Source organism: Anarrhichthys ocellatus, unplaced genomic scaffold (genome assembly GCF_004355925.1).
Source record: "Anarrhichthys ocellatus isolate YVR2014 unplaced genomic scaffold, GSC_Weel_1.0 scaffold10, whole genome shotgun sequence".
In the NCBI taxonomy this organism is placed as follows: domain Eukaryota; kingdom Metazoa; phylum Chordata; class Actinopteri; order Perciformes; family Anarhichadidae; genus Anarrhichthys; species Anarrhichthys ocellatus.
The window spans coordinates 6,826,861-6,842,407 of record NW_022280040.1 but is presented as its reverse complement, the minus strand read 5'-3'; the positions used below and the strand labels follow the sequence as shown (position 1 = coordinate 6,842,407).

Below are 15,547 nucleotides of genomic sequence, written 5' to 3'. Positions count from 1 at the left end.
TGGAAACTTCACTCTGATCACCGGATATGGTGCAATTTCTGCCTCTAGACTGTGTAAGTGTTCTTGTGTTTGAAGTCAGCAATGATTTGTAATTAAAGAGGTGTCACCACCCAAAAAAAAAAAAAAAAACAGTTGATCAGATACTATCAGACTGCTTCTTTTATCTAACCATTAGTTATTTCTATTTTATATGTTTATCTTTTATCTACCAAAGGACTGTGAAAAAATTCATCCTGTACACACTTTACAAAGTACAACAGATCGACAATGTGCAGGATTTTTTTGTTCATTCATTTATCTTAAAAAACTTTTCATATTTATGTTGTATGTAAGTTTGGGTTTCATTGCTCTTGTCCATAAAAAGAGATGAATAAAATAAAAAGTATTTTAATTCCCTTCAATGGAAACAGATCAAATTTCTAAATGTGTACTTTTGCTGTATATCTGATTCGAGAAAGATTAAATGTTTTTTTAAAATACTTTTTACTGTGTTGAGCATTAAAGGGTTTCGTCGTTGCAGCACCTGACATCTTGGACGATCTGGATCTTACATCCGTCTGACTTCGACCTCGTGGCTCTGACACAGAAAACACAGGGCAGGGAAGTAAACATTTTCCTAAATGAGTAAACATTTGGCAGCCAGAGTCGAACGAGTTTGGAGATATGTGGATTTTGGGGCATATTTTTAGAGCCTTTGTGAGATGTTTTAAAATGAAACAGGAAGTTGGGAAGTTTATGCCCCTGGCGCCCACCCTGCTTCCCTCTGTGAGCCAAGAAAGACATGAGGATGGAGATAAAACTGTGTGTCAACAGTTTGGCTTCTGCCAAAGGGTGGGTAGTATAGCTACGACATTGTTCAATAAAACAGATATTTAAAGTTGTTCGCAGTCCTCTTAAAGGGGAACTCCACACGTTATACACATCAAGATCAGATGAGGAGTCAAAACATTCTCACACCAATGCGTTACATAACACAGCTTTGTCAGTGGGAATATACACTTCAAACTATGGCGCTCTGCGTAACCCTCTCGCGTCAGTTTTGGACGTGTGTGGTGGCGAGTTACATGCATAGTGTCTTTTCAAAATAAACTTCTGTCTTCACAGGAAGTAAGGTTTAGGCAACAAAACCACTTAAGTAGGTTTAGGGAAAAGAGCATGCTTGAAGGAGTGACAAACTAGTCACATGACTAACGACTGACGTGATAGAAATGTCAGTTTATTTTTTGTTCTCATGGGACACAAACGGCAGGCCTCCTGGACCAGAGTCCTGTGTTTGTTTGAACTATCTACCTTACAACCATAAAGTACACAGAAGAAAATAAATAAATGGCAAGATACATGATGTTGTCAGGATGAGTTATCTCAGAGTACAAACTTTTACTTATCAAGAAGTTGACTCCATGGAGGGTCTAACAAAACATAAAGTTGCATTATGGGAAGTGTATTATCCAGTGTTTTTGCAGTGTTGACCCATTTAATTAAGGGACCAAAAGTTATTATACTTTGTCTCAACTTTATGAAAAGTGAAATCATTGCACTAGCCTTTTAACACCATAATGAAAAATAATAGTTATATTTTAAGTGTTTGTGTCAGTTGATCTTACCTTTTTCTTGTATTTAGAAATATTAATAAAAACATGAACATTGTAAGTTGAATTGGTTATTTATTTATTATAATTACATTGGAAGACAGTACAGTACTCATTTAACACAATAAACACCTCCAGCAGTCATCAAATGACACACTGAGATAATATAAATAAATACACCATGTTTAGTACTTTCATGAGACAGAGCGTCCCTCTCTGTGGCTGCTCTGGTAGCTGCTGGCGTCCACTGACTCGGGCCTGTGAGGGCTCGGGCCCAGGTACTGTTCGAACTCGCTGCGGTCCAGATCGTACAGCATGTCCAGCTGAACCTGTTCCAGGTAAAACTCTAAGGAGGGCCCGGCAGGGCCCAGCAGGCCCCCGTAAACCCTGCTGGACTCCCCCTGATCCACATGGGGACCTGCAGCGTTGGAGAAGCCGTGCTGCATGTGTACGCGCTGACTGCAATAATACACCTGGTGCTCTGCAGGGTACGCAGGAGGGTTTGGGTACACCACAGGCTTATTTGACGAGACGTCCACTGCTGTTGTTGTTGGAGTGTGTGGGTAGCTGCTGCGCAAAGGGGGGAAGTTAGCCGGGGAGTTTGTGAAAGCAGTGCTGCTTGGGTAGGATTGCTGCTGGTTCTGGAGCAGGTAGGTGAGGTTATAAGGCACAGGGAAGCCAGAGCTGCAGAGCGAGGGGTGAGAAACCTCTGCAGCCTGGTGTTGTTTGGAGCTCTTCTTCAGCTGCCTCCTCCTGCGGGGCCGGTACTTGTAGTTGGGGTAGTCGATGGTGTGCTGGACTCTCAGACGCTCTGCTTCCTGCATGTATGGACGCTTCTCAACCAGGGACATGGCCTTCCAAGTTTTTCCTGCAGAAACACATAGGGTTAATGATCTGCATATTGGTTTATCAAAACTGACTTAAATGTGAATCAACATTTTATTATCTTATAAGACCCATTTAAAGCCCATTTATAAACCCATTTACATTGTCGTTGTTTTCCCCATATAAGAACAAACATTAAACATTTCTAATATGTTTATGAAGGAACACTTTAATATTCCATAGGGTCACTTTAACTTTAGCAACCACTGGACTTATCAATCACATTTTCAAGCGGTTAATCAATTTCTTACCAAGTATTTTGCTCAGATCCGTGTTCTCCAGGTCTGGGTTAAGCTGCGCTAGCCGCCGGCGCTCCTCTTTGGTCCAGATGATGAAGGCGTTCAGGGGCCTCCTGACTCTCTGCTGCGTCGACGCAGACTTGGCCTCGGGGCTGGCGCAGCTGGAGTCCGAGTTCACGGACAGCGGGCTGGAGGGCCCTGAACTCGGGGAGCGCACCTCGGTCATCTGCTCCCCGTCGACGGAGCCCGAGTCTTCGCCCTCGAACATGGCGCTGTTTGCGCAAAGCTGGAAAGCAGCGGGGTCGTGGCCGAAATGCATGTTTACAGATGGTGATGATGTTGTGACTCTGCTGCAGGCCACTGTCATCCTCCTGGTGGTGCACCGTGACGGATATATGCGGGAGCTCCACCAATGGGAGGCCTGGAGGAGTGGATTTAAGGTGTGAATTCCAGGTGTTTTCTCGGGTCGGTGATAGGCCTATCTGACGCCCCAATCAACCATCCCACGAAACTTAAGAAGTAAAAGAGACTTGAGTCTGTAATAAAACTCAATGTGGCTTTCATATAACAAAAGATCAACGTTTAACGCTTGGATCAATCTAGAAGAGCCACAAAGCAATCAGAGCTATCCATCAAAGATAAAGTGTTGAACCCGATCACATCGTTTCCCTCTTTATGAGACACATGGAAAATAAAGCACATCATAAAGTAAACTGATGATAGTTGGACTGAGTTTTTTTAAGTTAAAAATAATTCTGTTTATGCCTCTGTAAAAGTCTGGCATATGGTTTGTTTTATCCTTCTTTAATCACCAATAATCCATATGTTTGACTGCTCCTATATCTTTGCATACATATTAAAAGTCGCTGACATGAGGGTCTTGCGTTTTAATTCGAGAAAAATAGAAATGTTCCTTGATTCACTTATTAAAACCATATTAGGGAAAATCAAATGACACCTTTGCCCATCGGAGATAGATGGAATCTAATCAATAGGTCCTGAGAGGCAGCAGGGTATAGAGGTGAACATCAAAGTGTCCAGGAGGACGGGCTGGTTACTAATTACATTGTGGCTCTCAGCTCTTATCGCCCATCCACTGTCTCTATCGAAGTACATTTTACAGGACTGAAACAAACATGATCAAGGAGTGTTTATTACACGATTACCGCTGACCAATATTTGCTCGGCACAAAAACTAGGTGTGTACAACGGGGCGTGATGAGCTCACAGGACATCAAACAACCAAAATAGCTGCATTTCGTCTCTGACATTTCTTCATTTAAATAAAAAAAGATGGGGAAAACATACTGAAATAGACTGAGTGACTTCACCAGAGAAGCGAGACAAAGTGTATTGAAATCAGTCAAAACTCCAGCAGAGATTCAGACTCACAGAAACTGCAACAGGATGGCTGCAGCTTTTACCCTTTCAGCCTTTCATTTATATACCTACAGCAATTCTTTTGTCAGTTTTTCCCCAGTGTATATGATATTTAAAAATAATACAGCATGAAAAAACTTTAAATTATCGAATGTATATTGTAAATAAACACTGTTAATCACTCTTAAATACACACACTTGTTGTGAATTATTCATAGGACTATTAGTTCATGTGGTGCAAAAATATCGGAATAAACTAATTTCCAAGCACTATAAATACTTATAACACTTATGAATAATGGCTATATTGTGGTGGCAAAAAGCATAAGACATAAGGATAAAGTAGGCAATACTATGAAGTCACTATTAAATACTACAATGACGTTGTTACTGAAAAAGCACTGAACAGAATATTGTAGAATTATTAGCCATAAAAACATACAAAAAAATAATAATGATAATTCTGTTTATCCCCATTAATGTTCCCTCCGAAAACCCCCTAATGCGTGTGATCCCACTTTAGTATATTAGGATGTCATTACAGGTGCTTGCTTCCTCTGCGGTTTCAATGAATATCTGTCTTTGAGACTGCTGACTAACATTACACAGACAATAGTCCCCATTATGGTGACAGCGGCGACGTTAAATCTACAATACACGGTCCCACAGTAATACTTGCACCTTGCAGACGAGTCACTTATGCAGCCCATTTAAATTGTAAATACAGTGTGTATTATGTTTAGAGCAGTAATACACAAGGAAAACAGGACTGGTTTGGGGTTTTTTTTTGCTGGAGAAAACTTGCAGAAAAGTCTATACTTTAAAGGCGTATATACTGTTAAATTATGACATATATTATGACTTCGTATGCATATACTTTTATATTCTGTGAATCTTCCTTAGTTTTAACCCTGCATGAGAAGTACATCAGGTCTAATGGAGCTTTATATCTTAATCAAAAGACCCGATCAATACTGTGATATTGGCACATTCAATAACAGAAGGGATATAAAGACAACTGTGCTCTTTGACAACTGGACTTACACCATTCTGTATCAGTCGAAACTGATAAAGAGGCACCTGGCTTTGAAAGGAAGATAACATCAAAACAAATCAGAAAATCATTGCAAACCTAAAAACAATGATTTTTTTAAAGCTATATTTAAACAGAATGATTCATTTGAATGAACCACGTGTGTGTATAGTTAGTTGGTATTTGGTGGAGGGAGAGGGGCGCTCGTTTTCTTCACAGCTTGTCAGAATTAGAGGTTGAATCCACATCCGCGGTGTTGAACGGGACGCACGCGCCAACGCGCTGTGGAAAGCACTAATGGATTTAATCAATTAGCTTGAAGGACTCAGCGTGAATACAATAACGTTAGTTTCGGCTGAGCTTCTCTGTGGATTGAGTGTGGAATTAAAGCTTGAAGACGTCGTCAACTTATTTCGTGCATTCATTTACCACCAGGACGTTTAAAGAACATGATTCGGCTGTACAGTGAATTAAGGGTGATTGGGTGTTAGGCCACATTGAATAACAGAGTTTATTTTCTCGACTGAGGAGTGAAAATAAAAACCTTTAGTTTTTTTTTAAACTACGTACATTGCGACGTCACGTAGGTGGGAGGGGCAAACATCAAACAGGAAGTTGACCCTGCAAAACATGAGGTGAGGAAAAGGACATTTCATAAGGTCATAATATTAACAAATATAGTCCACAAAGCTTTGATGGAAACATGAACGTGATGTACTACGGCAACAAAATCGGTAAAAATGTGTTAATATGATGTTTCTATTTTTGGAATTAGGTTGTTTAGGTGGTTGGGACAGTGTTAAAAGCCTTCGCTAGTGAACACAAATATCCAACTTGTTGTAAAGAACCATTGTGCTCTGGTTTCCAAATGCTTCATGTGCGTGGATTCCTAATCAACCACAAACAAATTCAAAAACAGTCCCACTCATCCGTAATTCACCCTATTAAAAGAAGACAAAAACATGTCATCTGCCCTTTATTCTGGCCCTGTTGATGAATCCTAATCTATAAGGTGACTGTAGGGTATCATTGCATTGTCTCACAGCCAAACAAGCAGAATGGGCACAATGCTTTCTGAATAGGGATTGTTCTCCGTGGCCTTCTGATCACAATGTGCCATTGTATTGGACAGAAGTCATATATGGGACACTCCTCTCCGTCTTCACTTTGGATCCGTGATGGCGAAGCGGGCACAGGTAGAGCCGAAGACCTGCAGGAGTTCATGACAGTTTAGCAGGATTTACAAAGCGGGGCCCGTCGTGGATTCTCTGGATGATGCTCGGGGTTGGATATTAGCTGGATTTGGAGCACTTATTTATAGTCTGATATGATTTGTAGACGAAAAGGATGGTTTCCTGAACACATTGTCTCTGTGCGGACCATAGCTTTCTTTGTGAGTGAAGCCACAACAGCTGCTGATCTCTTGACTCCTCTCTTTTTATGGATATTTGAGGATTTGCTGACCTGAAGATATCCATCCAAAGAACAAAACCACAGGAGCGTGAAGCAGGAGGCCTGTGTCTTGACCTCTGGTAATGAAGCACTGTATTCCTAACTGTCCTCAGTGCCATCCCACCGACTTTCCTTACAGTGGCTCATTCATAAAGAGCTGCATTGTTTCATAGCTGGAAGGTGTGAAATGGGCTATAATGACCGTGATCTTCGCGGCGAGGGACTGCATTGCATTGTGTTGTATTGTGTTGGCACAGCAGGGCAGCATCAAGATACACTCTGTTAAGACTCACACACCATTCTATGCAGTGGTGTCCCCCCCCCGCTCCCACCTCCACATCTTAATCACGTGTTTGAGCAGATTCAACAGTAGACTAAGGGCTGGGGTCCTGAGTGCTAGCCTCCACACTCCCCGTGTAAACAGCGCCCTGCCCGGCCGGCGCTATACGTCAGGCCAGCTGAGAGGATTACATGCCCCCCTGGTGTAGACAGGCTTAATGTAGCCTCATTAGCAGAACACAATGATGCCCCCACCTCTGAGATAACAGGCCTGGCTCAGCCAGACTTCAAACACAGACTCAAACCTACAATGTGCAGGGTGCAAGGCCAAAAGAGGAAACCTGAGTACTGAGGATTTGCACATTTGCACCGGTTTTATCCAGCTCACATCATTTAACGATTCAAACGATTAGTTTATCGACCACTGATCAATAGTTACTACTTCCGGTGTCTCACAATGTGAGGATTTACTGCTTTTTCTTTGTCTTAGATGTTTGTAAATTCATTTTATTTGTGTTTTGGACGGTGATTCGGATAAAACAATCAATTTTAAGACGTCACCTTTTAGTTTTTTTAAATGCAAAAGCTCAAACAAGCCAATGTCAAACATGACTGCAAAAAAAGGAAGAACTGAGATAAATAAATTAACCATAATAAATATAAAAAAAGAAGTTAGAAATAAGAAAATGAGATAAAGTGTTAAAGTTACTTAGAACACATTTCTAGGGAGTCAAAGTACTTTGAATTACTTTTTAATATTAATATATTCTAAGATTTAACAGAGACGGCGAATTCATTGCTTTTGTATTTTCTGCATTTTTTTATAGCAAACAATTAAATAATTAATCTTAAAAAACAATCGACGGACTAACTGATAATGAAAATAATCATTAGCTGCAGTTTGAAAATCTAATTAAATATCAGAATTATTATTTAGCTGATAAATGACGAATGTGCACTTACTGTTGATATACCAAGAAAACATCCATCGAATCTTCAGTCTGGCTCTTCAATTGCAGTCACACTGGTCTCTAATCGTATTGCATTTGTTTATCATGCAGACTGGCTAATGAGGCAAAGCTCCACTCGTGCCGAAAAAAAGTGCTATTCTTTGTAAATTAGGAACTGTATTGTTCTGATAAGAGTCTTATCTGAGGAATTTAATGAGTCTTCCAGTTCTTTTATCGTCCAGACAGCTGAGCTTTGGATGTTACTGGCTTTGTGCCACTGCAGGCTGTTTATTATACATTATATTATATATTTACATCCATGTTTCTGGACACAAAGTCCCCCTGCAGTATTTGTGTAAATCTGACCTTGATGCAGGCCAATGCGTCTCTCCTCTGCAGACAGAAGAAACGACGGCTGCATTTAGCTGTAATTAGCCCTCATTTATTAACTGGAACTAGACTGAGACCTGTGAGACACCGTGATATCTGTGTCTGTCTTAAACGGCTCATTCACGGCAGCAGATAACCAAAACAATCCGGGCTGCTCAGCTCAGCTCCTGCAGCAATGCTTGGATGTTTAATTAAATAGTGTGAACTGGTTAGACTCAGACATTAGATTATTTGGAGCGGAAACCAGAGCCCTAAAACAGACTAACAAATCTTTTTAGCCAAAGTGAATGGCTGTTTTCTGTGTAATTGGGGGAGAAAACACTTGATTGGATTTCTTTATTCTTTCAAGCAAACCCTCTGCAGCCACACATTTCACAGACTTGATGTTTGTGCTCGCTCGTTTTCTCTCTTTTTGCTCGTCTGAGACTTGATACAAATTCAAAAGGATCTGCTGCTTTGAAGATAAGCGCTGTAGTTCTGCCATAAACAATGATTGTGCTGTTTCTTTCCTGTGGCGTGATTTATTTAAAGTATTATGCTGTAAGGATTTGGGCTGGTTTTCCTGGCAGGGCCGGCTGTGTACGTATCCACTACTTGTGTAGTTTATTGGATACTTGAGATTCAGGAAAAACACTCAGGGAACCACAAGCAAAGTCATCAAAGTGTAACCATTGTGTCTTATGGTAACACATAATGAAACGTACAGATACGGTAAGAAACCCACCTCAAAGGCTTCATTTTTATTATTGTATTAAAAACAATTAAAGAATTATATTTAACTCAGTTTGGTGCATCATATTTTCTTGTCACTTTATTTGTATTCTTATAATAATAATTGAGACCTGCCTTCCAGTAACCAACATGGCAGAGGGGACTTTGTATAGAAACACAATGCTTACGGTCTTGCACACACGCACACACAAACATATGCTTCCTTTGATAAAGTGTTTTTAAACCAGCAGAAACTCGCTGGCAGCATCCCTTAAGACAATATCTGCGTAAAATACCAAGTTATTTATAGTGAGTGTGCCATTTTGACTTCAAAAAACAAACATTAGCGTAATGGAGAGTTTGAGCACAAGAGAACAATTATACAGCCCAAACCTACGAGCGTATATATTCTGGTACAGGCAGGGTGTTTAGTGCCAGAGAGTGTCGATTGCAATATCTCAAACATCTTAATGAGATTCTGCTTCACAATAACTTGGCTGTCATTTTTAAATCTCAGCAAAAGAAGACTTGAAATATGTACATTTTGGGATAAATATCAAGATTAAGTCACTGCAATTTCCTTTAGATCTCAAAGCATAAACATTTTTTTTTTCATGGCACTTTTATGTCCGAGGCATAACAGGGTTAAAGTTGTATGTATGCGTTTGTCTGTGATTGTACTCCAAGAGGATGGAGTGAGATCTTTTGAACGTCCACACCAGGATACAGCTGCATATGACTAATTTAAAACCCCCTCTACTACAGCCTAGGCAACCCATTTCACAAGTAACACACATCACCAGGCATCTGTTTCCTGTTTTCATTCTTTGAGTTATCTTATTTTCCTTATTTCCCCCTCACCTGTTACAGTTCACGTTCCTTCCATCATGCCGCACGAGCCAGTTGTGCTTTGACACGAGGCCGTCAGATGTCAGAAATACTCGTACGTCATAAATATACCTTTTAAAATATAGGACACCAAACACTTCTTTCTTAAACAGTTTTTAATATAAACAGAAAACATGTCCAAGACTATCATCCAAAAATCAGATTTTTTCCATGAGATACTGTACATAAAGATATATTTTACATCTCCCGCCTATGACCTGTAATATTTCAGGAGCTTCTCATCAGTTGGTTTCAGGATCTTCTTCTCTGGCATGCTAACGACCCACCCTGGAGAGAGGCCAAAGAAGATCTGTCGAACATCCTTCCTCATGGAGAGCATGTGATACAGTTCATCCTTTGAAATGTCTGGCAAAATATATCCATACTTCTGTGCCAGGGCGAGCCGGGCCTGCTGGATTTTCTCCGGGTCTGCCAAGTAACCCCGGTTTTCAGCATCTCTGTAATACGGGACCATGTCCTCCCCGGGTAACATTCGCTTTGGGATGGGCTGCCCGCGTAAGAAGAACGGGACGGGCTTGATGACGATCCCTGCGTAAAAGAGATTGTATTTATTATCTAAAAATACACAAGATGAACATTATAACGTCAGTGAGGGTGTAAGACTGATCCGTCATTAGTTACCAAGACTTATAGGATCATAGAAACTGGTAGTGATGACCCCTCCGTTCTTCTCAATAGCAGCTACGACTCCTTCAGAAGCTCTCTGAACCTCAATGTTGATTTTTGCGGCAAAAATGTCGGCACCCTGGAACAGAGAAAGCACATGAAAGGAGCAACTTCTGGCAGAGCGGTGTGAAAAAAATACAAGAGGCCAAAAAAACAACATCTTGACCTGTGATAGAATGACAACGTTGTTATGTGGTGCCACCTACTGGCACAAGATGACCATCAAATGGCTCAGTGAGCAATGGAAGCAAAACCAGAGTGTCTAGAGTGTAATGAAGTTGTTCTTTCTCCACATCTATAGCTTGCCGTCAGCCTTAGGTATCTTTTTCAAAAGACACAACTAGAAATCTTTTAACTCTCGTTTCATTGATGCTACGGGTGAAAACGTCCATAATCAACAGCATGCTTTAAGCTTACCTCCTCAACGAGCTGGACTCCATAGTCCCTCTTCAGAGGCTGGACCGTCACTCCTCTGGCGTTGACCAGCTGGGTCAGGTCTATGGGCCGGGTCGGGTCGACTCGGCCCAGATCAATCAGGTACTGCAGCCGTTTCAATGACAGAGGCTGGTACTGTGGCCGCCGGCTGAGGAGGAGCACACAAACAGTGTTCAAAATTATTTGTGATCACCACAATCTGGTGCTCAGTTCAGCAAATGCTTTCAAAGTACAATACAAAAATCATCTGTGCAAAAACTATGCTGACTGAATTATTTACCAAAGCAACAGCGAAAACAAAATAATCTTTTGGGAAGGACCAATAAGGTGTCTTTGGGTGAAAGTGGCTTTCTTTCAACATAAGTGCATCAACATGTGTAGGGTTTGGTGTTTTGAACAGAGTTTTACCACCAGATATTGTGACAAATACCCAAATATAAGACTGAAACTAACTGAGGTAGTAGTAGAAGTTTAATTTAAGAAAGTCATCTAGTTGTGAGATGTTTGCACAAGTTTAACAGGGAATCCTAAAGGCTATTTTGCATTTTAAATGACAACTTGTAATATATGATCTATTCGCTTGTGTAACTTATAACAACAAAGACTGCATTTCTTTTGCAAAACACTCACTGGTTAGTTTAAAAGGTGGAGAACAGGGTGACAAGTTGTTTTTACCTGTGTCCTTCATTGTAGCCATATTTAGGGATTGCGAGATAAAACGGAGTCTGACCCCCTTCGAATCCCAGCCGAGGCCGGGTGCCTCTCTGTCGCTCTCCTTTGTGTCCTCGGCCGCTCCTGTTGCCACCATGCTGTCCTCTACCCCGCCGCGTCACCTACAATCACAGAAACATTGTAGCTAATGTATCCATTCCATCAAAACAACAGACAGGATGTTAGCATTTGTATCCACTGGCTAGCATAACGTGCTAACTAGCTCTGTCAGTTAGAATGGGCTGCAAAAAGATCGCTTTAATACAGATGCCACATTAAAACTTACCGGCTTTGTAGCTCCCGGTTCAGGCCGCAAGTTTGCTAAAGTTATCCGGGGCAGATTCTGCAAAGCGCTCAACGCTTTGCCACCAGTTTTTTTGGGGAAAGACATGTTTCTGTTGCTCACATGTCAAAGACGGCCAAACCAAGGACATGCAGGTCACGTGACCGAGGTGAGCGGAAGTACCTCTTCTTAGCTTGGGTTTCAAAATAAAAGCACGACCATCAAAATGTACTATTTAAACGTTGAGCTGTGACGCATTATCGGTGATTGCCATTCAATATTAGTATCGTTAAGGTTAGCTAAGTAAATGTAATAACCGTTTAAACGTTTAATCGGTAAATAGAACAAATCAAAAAAGCATTTTAACATTTTAACATTTAAAATCTGTGTCAAGGGTCACGACACAATATGCTACATGTTCAAACTACACATCTAATATCTATTTCGTAATGTAATACTTTTCTTGTTGCATAATCTCATTGTCTCTATTTCAGAGGTGTCGAAATGTACTTTGCCTTTGAGCCGCTATTCAAGTAGCGGTTATTGACATTTCAACCAACCAATCAGTGCTTTGCATCTGTGGAAAACCTCCGATGACGGCCAATCAGGTAAGATGAGGGGGCGGGACTAAATAAAAAACGGTGTCAGTTCAGGTGGAGAATAGTGTTATCCCGGCGGTGTATTATTTTACAACAAAATCCAACTTCTACAAAGAAATCCACGACTACCAGAGGTAAATACGAGGGGGCGGTTCGTTGACCACCATCTTGGGTCGACATTCGTCTTTTTAACTGGTATTTGACAGCCAGAGTCGGGTTGACAGTTATTAGCTCACAGTAGCTAACTTGTCCCTACCCAGCTGCCTCAGCGCTGCATGTGCGGCAATAACATGTCAGTGCCTTTACCTGCCATTGTGCCTGCTGCCCGGAAAGCAACTGCGGCGGTGAGTTAACCAGACAACACTAGTTAACGGTCAGCTAGTTGAAGTTAAAACAAAAGTAAAACCAATAACTACACAGCTAAATAATAAACGCTGCTGCTGACATGCAGACGCCTATAACTCACCTGTGTGTTTTTTACAGGTGATATTTCTGCATGGCCTTGGTGATACTGGGTAAATTACAGGCAGACAGCATATTTTTCTCCTTTGGTGCAACATAATTATCACCTGTCTCTCATATAGACAGTCTACTTTTATTTGAATTGCTTTGATTTTTGTCCAATATGATAGGCATGGCTGGGCAGAAGGTTTCGCAGGCATCAGGTTGCCACATGTGAAATACATCTGTCCACACGCGTAAGTATTCACAGCAGCTATAACATTACCCAGAGTGTCTGGGGGAAAAGTCTGAAAGCACCTAATTTCAACACATATAGCATATCTTGCCCTGTAATACACATTAACGGTGTGAAATCTCTAAACTCAGTCGCTGCAACATCTGTATATTTTATGCAGTTAAGCCATATTTTGATTTAACGTCTCTTCATTGACTACAGTCCCACCATGCCTGTTTCTTTGAACATGAGAATGTCCATGCCTTCTTGGTGAGTATCGCAGTATTTGAACCCGTTTGAAGAGACTGCGGACCATCACAAATACAATGAGCCTCACGCGTTTTCCCTCACGTACAGGTTTGATATCTACGGCTTGAGCCCAGATGCAAGTGAAGATGAGGCTGGTATTAAAAGAGCGTCGGAGAACCGTACGTCCTTTTTAATTTAATCTTAACTCATGATCGAGATGTGCTGCTGTTTTTGTGTGAGTTTGCATAAAGAGCTTGTGAGTCCGATTAGATTGTAAGCGTTATTTTATTTCCTCACAGTTAAAGCCTTGATAGACCAAGAAGTGAAAAATGGAATACCGTCACACAGAATCCTCCTGGGTGGATTTTCACAGGTAAGTGTGCCTTGTATGCAAATGACTGGTTGCATAACACTGTTTTTACGGTGAGTCAGTGCTTATGTATTTAATGTATTTGAATAACCAAATCCCAAAAGGTACACACGCGTTAAGTGCACTTCTCAAGGCACTCACTTCTCAAAAATATAAATGCATACGTTTGAAAAACTTTTACCAAGCCGTGCTTAGAATACATCTGGGGTCAAAAAACGTGCTACTTTGGAGTGACGAAACTCAAAATGTGAAGGAATTACAGTGTAATGCTGATAGATGATTATGAGTGTGACTATTCATAAGCCTTCAGTTGACAGTAAGCACAAAAATCAGTAGGAGTTGTGTTGTAGGCAGCCGAAGAAAAGAAGAACACGTCTTCGTTTTATCTCCATCTAAGTCCACAAGTGTCTGAAGTTGTTTAAAGTGAAACACATGAATCAAACACAATTTATTAAGTAGGATTACGGGATTTGGCGGAAGTTGCGTGTAAGATTCAATCAACAACTTTTGGGGGAAAATGTTGTGAAATTTGCTTTCTGGTGGAGAGTTATGTGAGAGGAACATATTCTCATATTTGTCCGTTAGATATGAAGCTACAGCCAGTAGCTGGTTAGCTTCGCTTAGAAACACAGTAACAACATCCTGCACCTCTAAAGCTCACTTCTCAACATGTTACATGTCGGTCGTACAAAAACCAAGGTGTTAAAAAATGACATTTCAACATTTTACAGGTGGGTTACGCATCGGACTGCTTCTTGGCAGACAACCAGAAGAGACTCCAGGAGGTCGCTGTGCGGAGCCAATAAATAGATCTGCTACATAACCCTTTAATCCTTACTGTGAAGATCACAAGGTCAACACCAACAGTAGAACTTTAGAGATCTGTTAGTATCACTTTGGGCTGGTCCAGCTCTGCAGCAACACGCAGTAGCAGCCATCTACGCGAGCGTTTAGTTAATAATAGACGAAGCTTAAATTAGTTCCAGAGAATAACAGTCAGGTCTGTTCTTGTTATGCAGCAGGAATCTGAAATTACCTCCGTTCTTTGCTGCCATGAAGCCAATTATTTTATGCTCTTTGTGTCTGTTGATGACAGAGATGGGAGATACGCAACGTAGGATTTTGTTTCCTAAAGTGTTGCTTTGTGTTTTCCAGGGCGGAGCGTTGTCTCTCTACACGGCTTTGACAACGCAGCAGAAGCTAGCTGGAGTAGTCGCTCTGAGCTGCTGGCTTCCTCTCCGCAGTTCCTTCCCTCAGGTAGACAACAAAAATACCTAATTTAGATTTTCAGTCTCTTAAATGCAAATTCTTCAGTGGTTCAGTAAATACTCAAGCAGAAGTTTACAGAAATTGTTCACTTGAAAGTTAAAATTAATCTTCTTTGCTAGTTGAAATTGAATTTGAATTGCTTAATAATGTCCGTAAAATGTGATCCATTCCTTTACTGGAATTGCACTAAAGGAATATCCTATTGCTAAATCCTAATCTGTCATAACGAGATCATGTGAATAATCCTAATCTCTTCTATTCTCAGGCGTCTGCCACCAGTGTTAACAAGGACATGCACGTCCTCCAGTGCCACGGAGATGCCGACCCCCTGGTGCCATTTGCGTTTGGCAGCCAGACGGCGGAGAAGATGAAAAGCCTCATCAATCCAAACAACATCACCTTCAAGTCGTACCGGGGTCTCCCTCACAGCGCCTGTCCAGAGGTCAGCGTCGGGGGGGGGGGGGGGGGGGGG

At 41.2% G+C, this 15,547-nt stretch overlaps 3 protein-coding genes across 3 annotated transcripts in view; 1 reads left to right on the top strand and 2 right to left on the bottom strand.

The window, feature by feature from the left end:
- Positions 1 to 1,783: 1,783 nt before the first annotated feature.
- On the bottom strand, positions 1,784 to 3,032 carry sox32 (SRY-box transcription factor 32). Its single transcript, XM_031850559.1, has 2 exons — positions 2,726 to 3,032; positions 1,784 to 2,457 (listed from the first exon to the last, which is right to left on the bottom strand). Exons 1-2 carry the CDS (start codon positions 3,030 to 3,032, stop codon positions 1,784 to 1,786), a joined length of 981 nt encoding a protein of 326 aa, XP_031706419.1.
- Positions 3,033 to 9,898: 6,866 nt separating this feature from the next.
- mrpl15 (mitochondrial ribosomal protein L15) lies at positions 9,899 to 12,076 on the bottom strand. Its single transcript, XM_031850355.1, has 5 exons — positions 11,916 to 12,076; positions 11,594 to 11,751; positions 10,901 to 11,066; positions 10,439 to 10,562; positions 9,899 to 10,345 (listed from the first exon to the last, which is right to left on the bottom strand). The coding sequence occupies exons 1-5, from the start codon at positions 12,018 to 12,020 to the stop codon at positions 10,008 to 10,010; spliced, it is 891 nt and encodes a 296-aa protein (XP_031706215.1). The 5' UTR covers positions 12,021 to 12,076; the 3' UTR covers positions 9,899 to 10,007.
- A 483-nt stretch (positions 12,077 to 12,559) lies between these two features.
- The window catches only part of LOC116385119 (acyl-protein thioesterase 1), a 3,698-nt gene continuing 710 nt past the window's right edge, over positions 12,560 to 15,547 (top strand). Inside the window, exons 1-8 of the mRNA XM_031850321.1 lie at positions 12,560 to 12,855; positions 12,995 to 13,026; positions 13,144 to 13,209; positions 13,410 to 13,457; positions 13,545 to 13,615; positions 13,736 to 13,809; positions 14,962 to 15,063; positions 15,341 to 15,517. Coding sequence (XP_031706181.1) covers positions 12,787 to 12,855; positions 12,995 to 13,026; positions 13,144 to 13,209; positions 13,410 to 13,457; positions 13,545 to 13,615; positions 13,736 to 13,809; positions 14,962 to 15,063; positions 15,341 to 15,517 — 639 coding nt within the window. The 5' untranslated portion in view covers positions 12,560 to 12,786. The remainder of the gene's footprint in view (positions 12,856 to 12,994; positions 13,027 to 13,143; positions 13,210 to 13,409; positions 13,458 to 13,544; positions 13,616 to 13,735; positions 13,810 to 14,961; positions 15,064 to 15,340; positions 15,518 to 15,547) is intronic.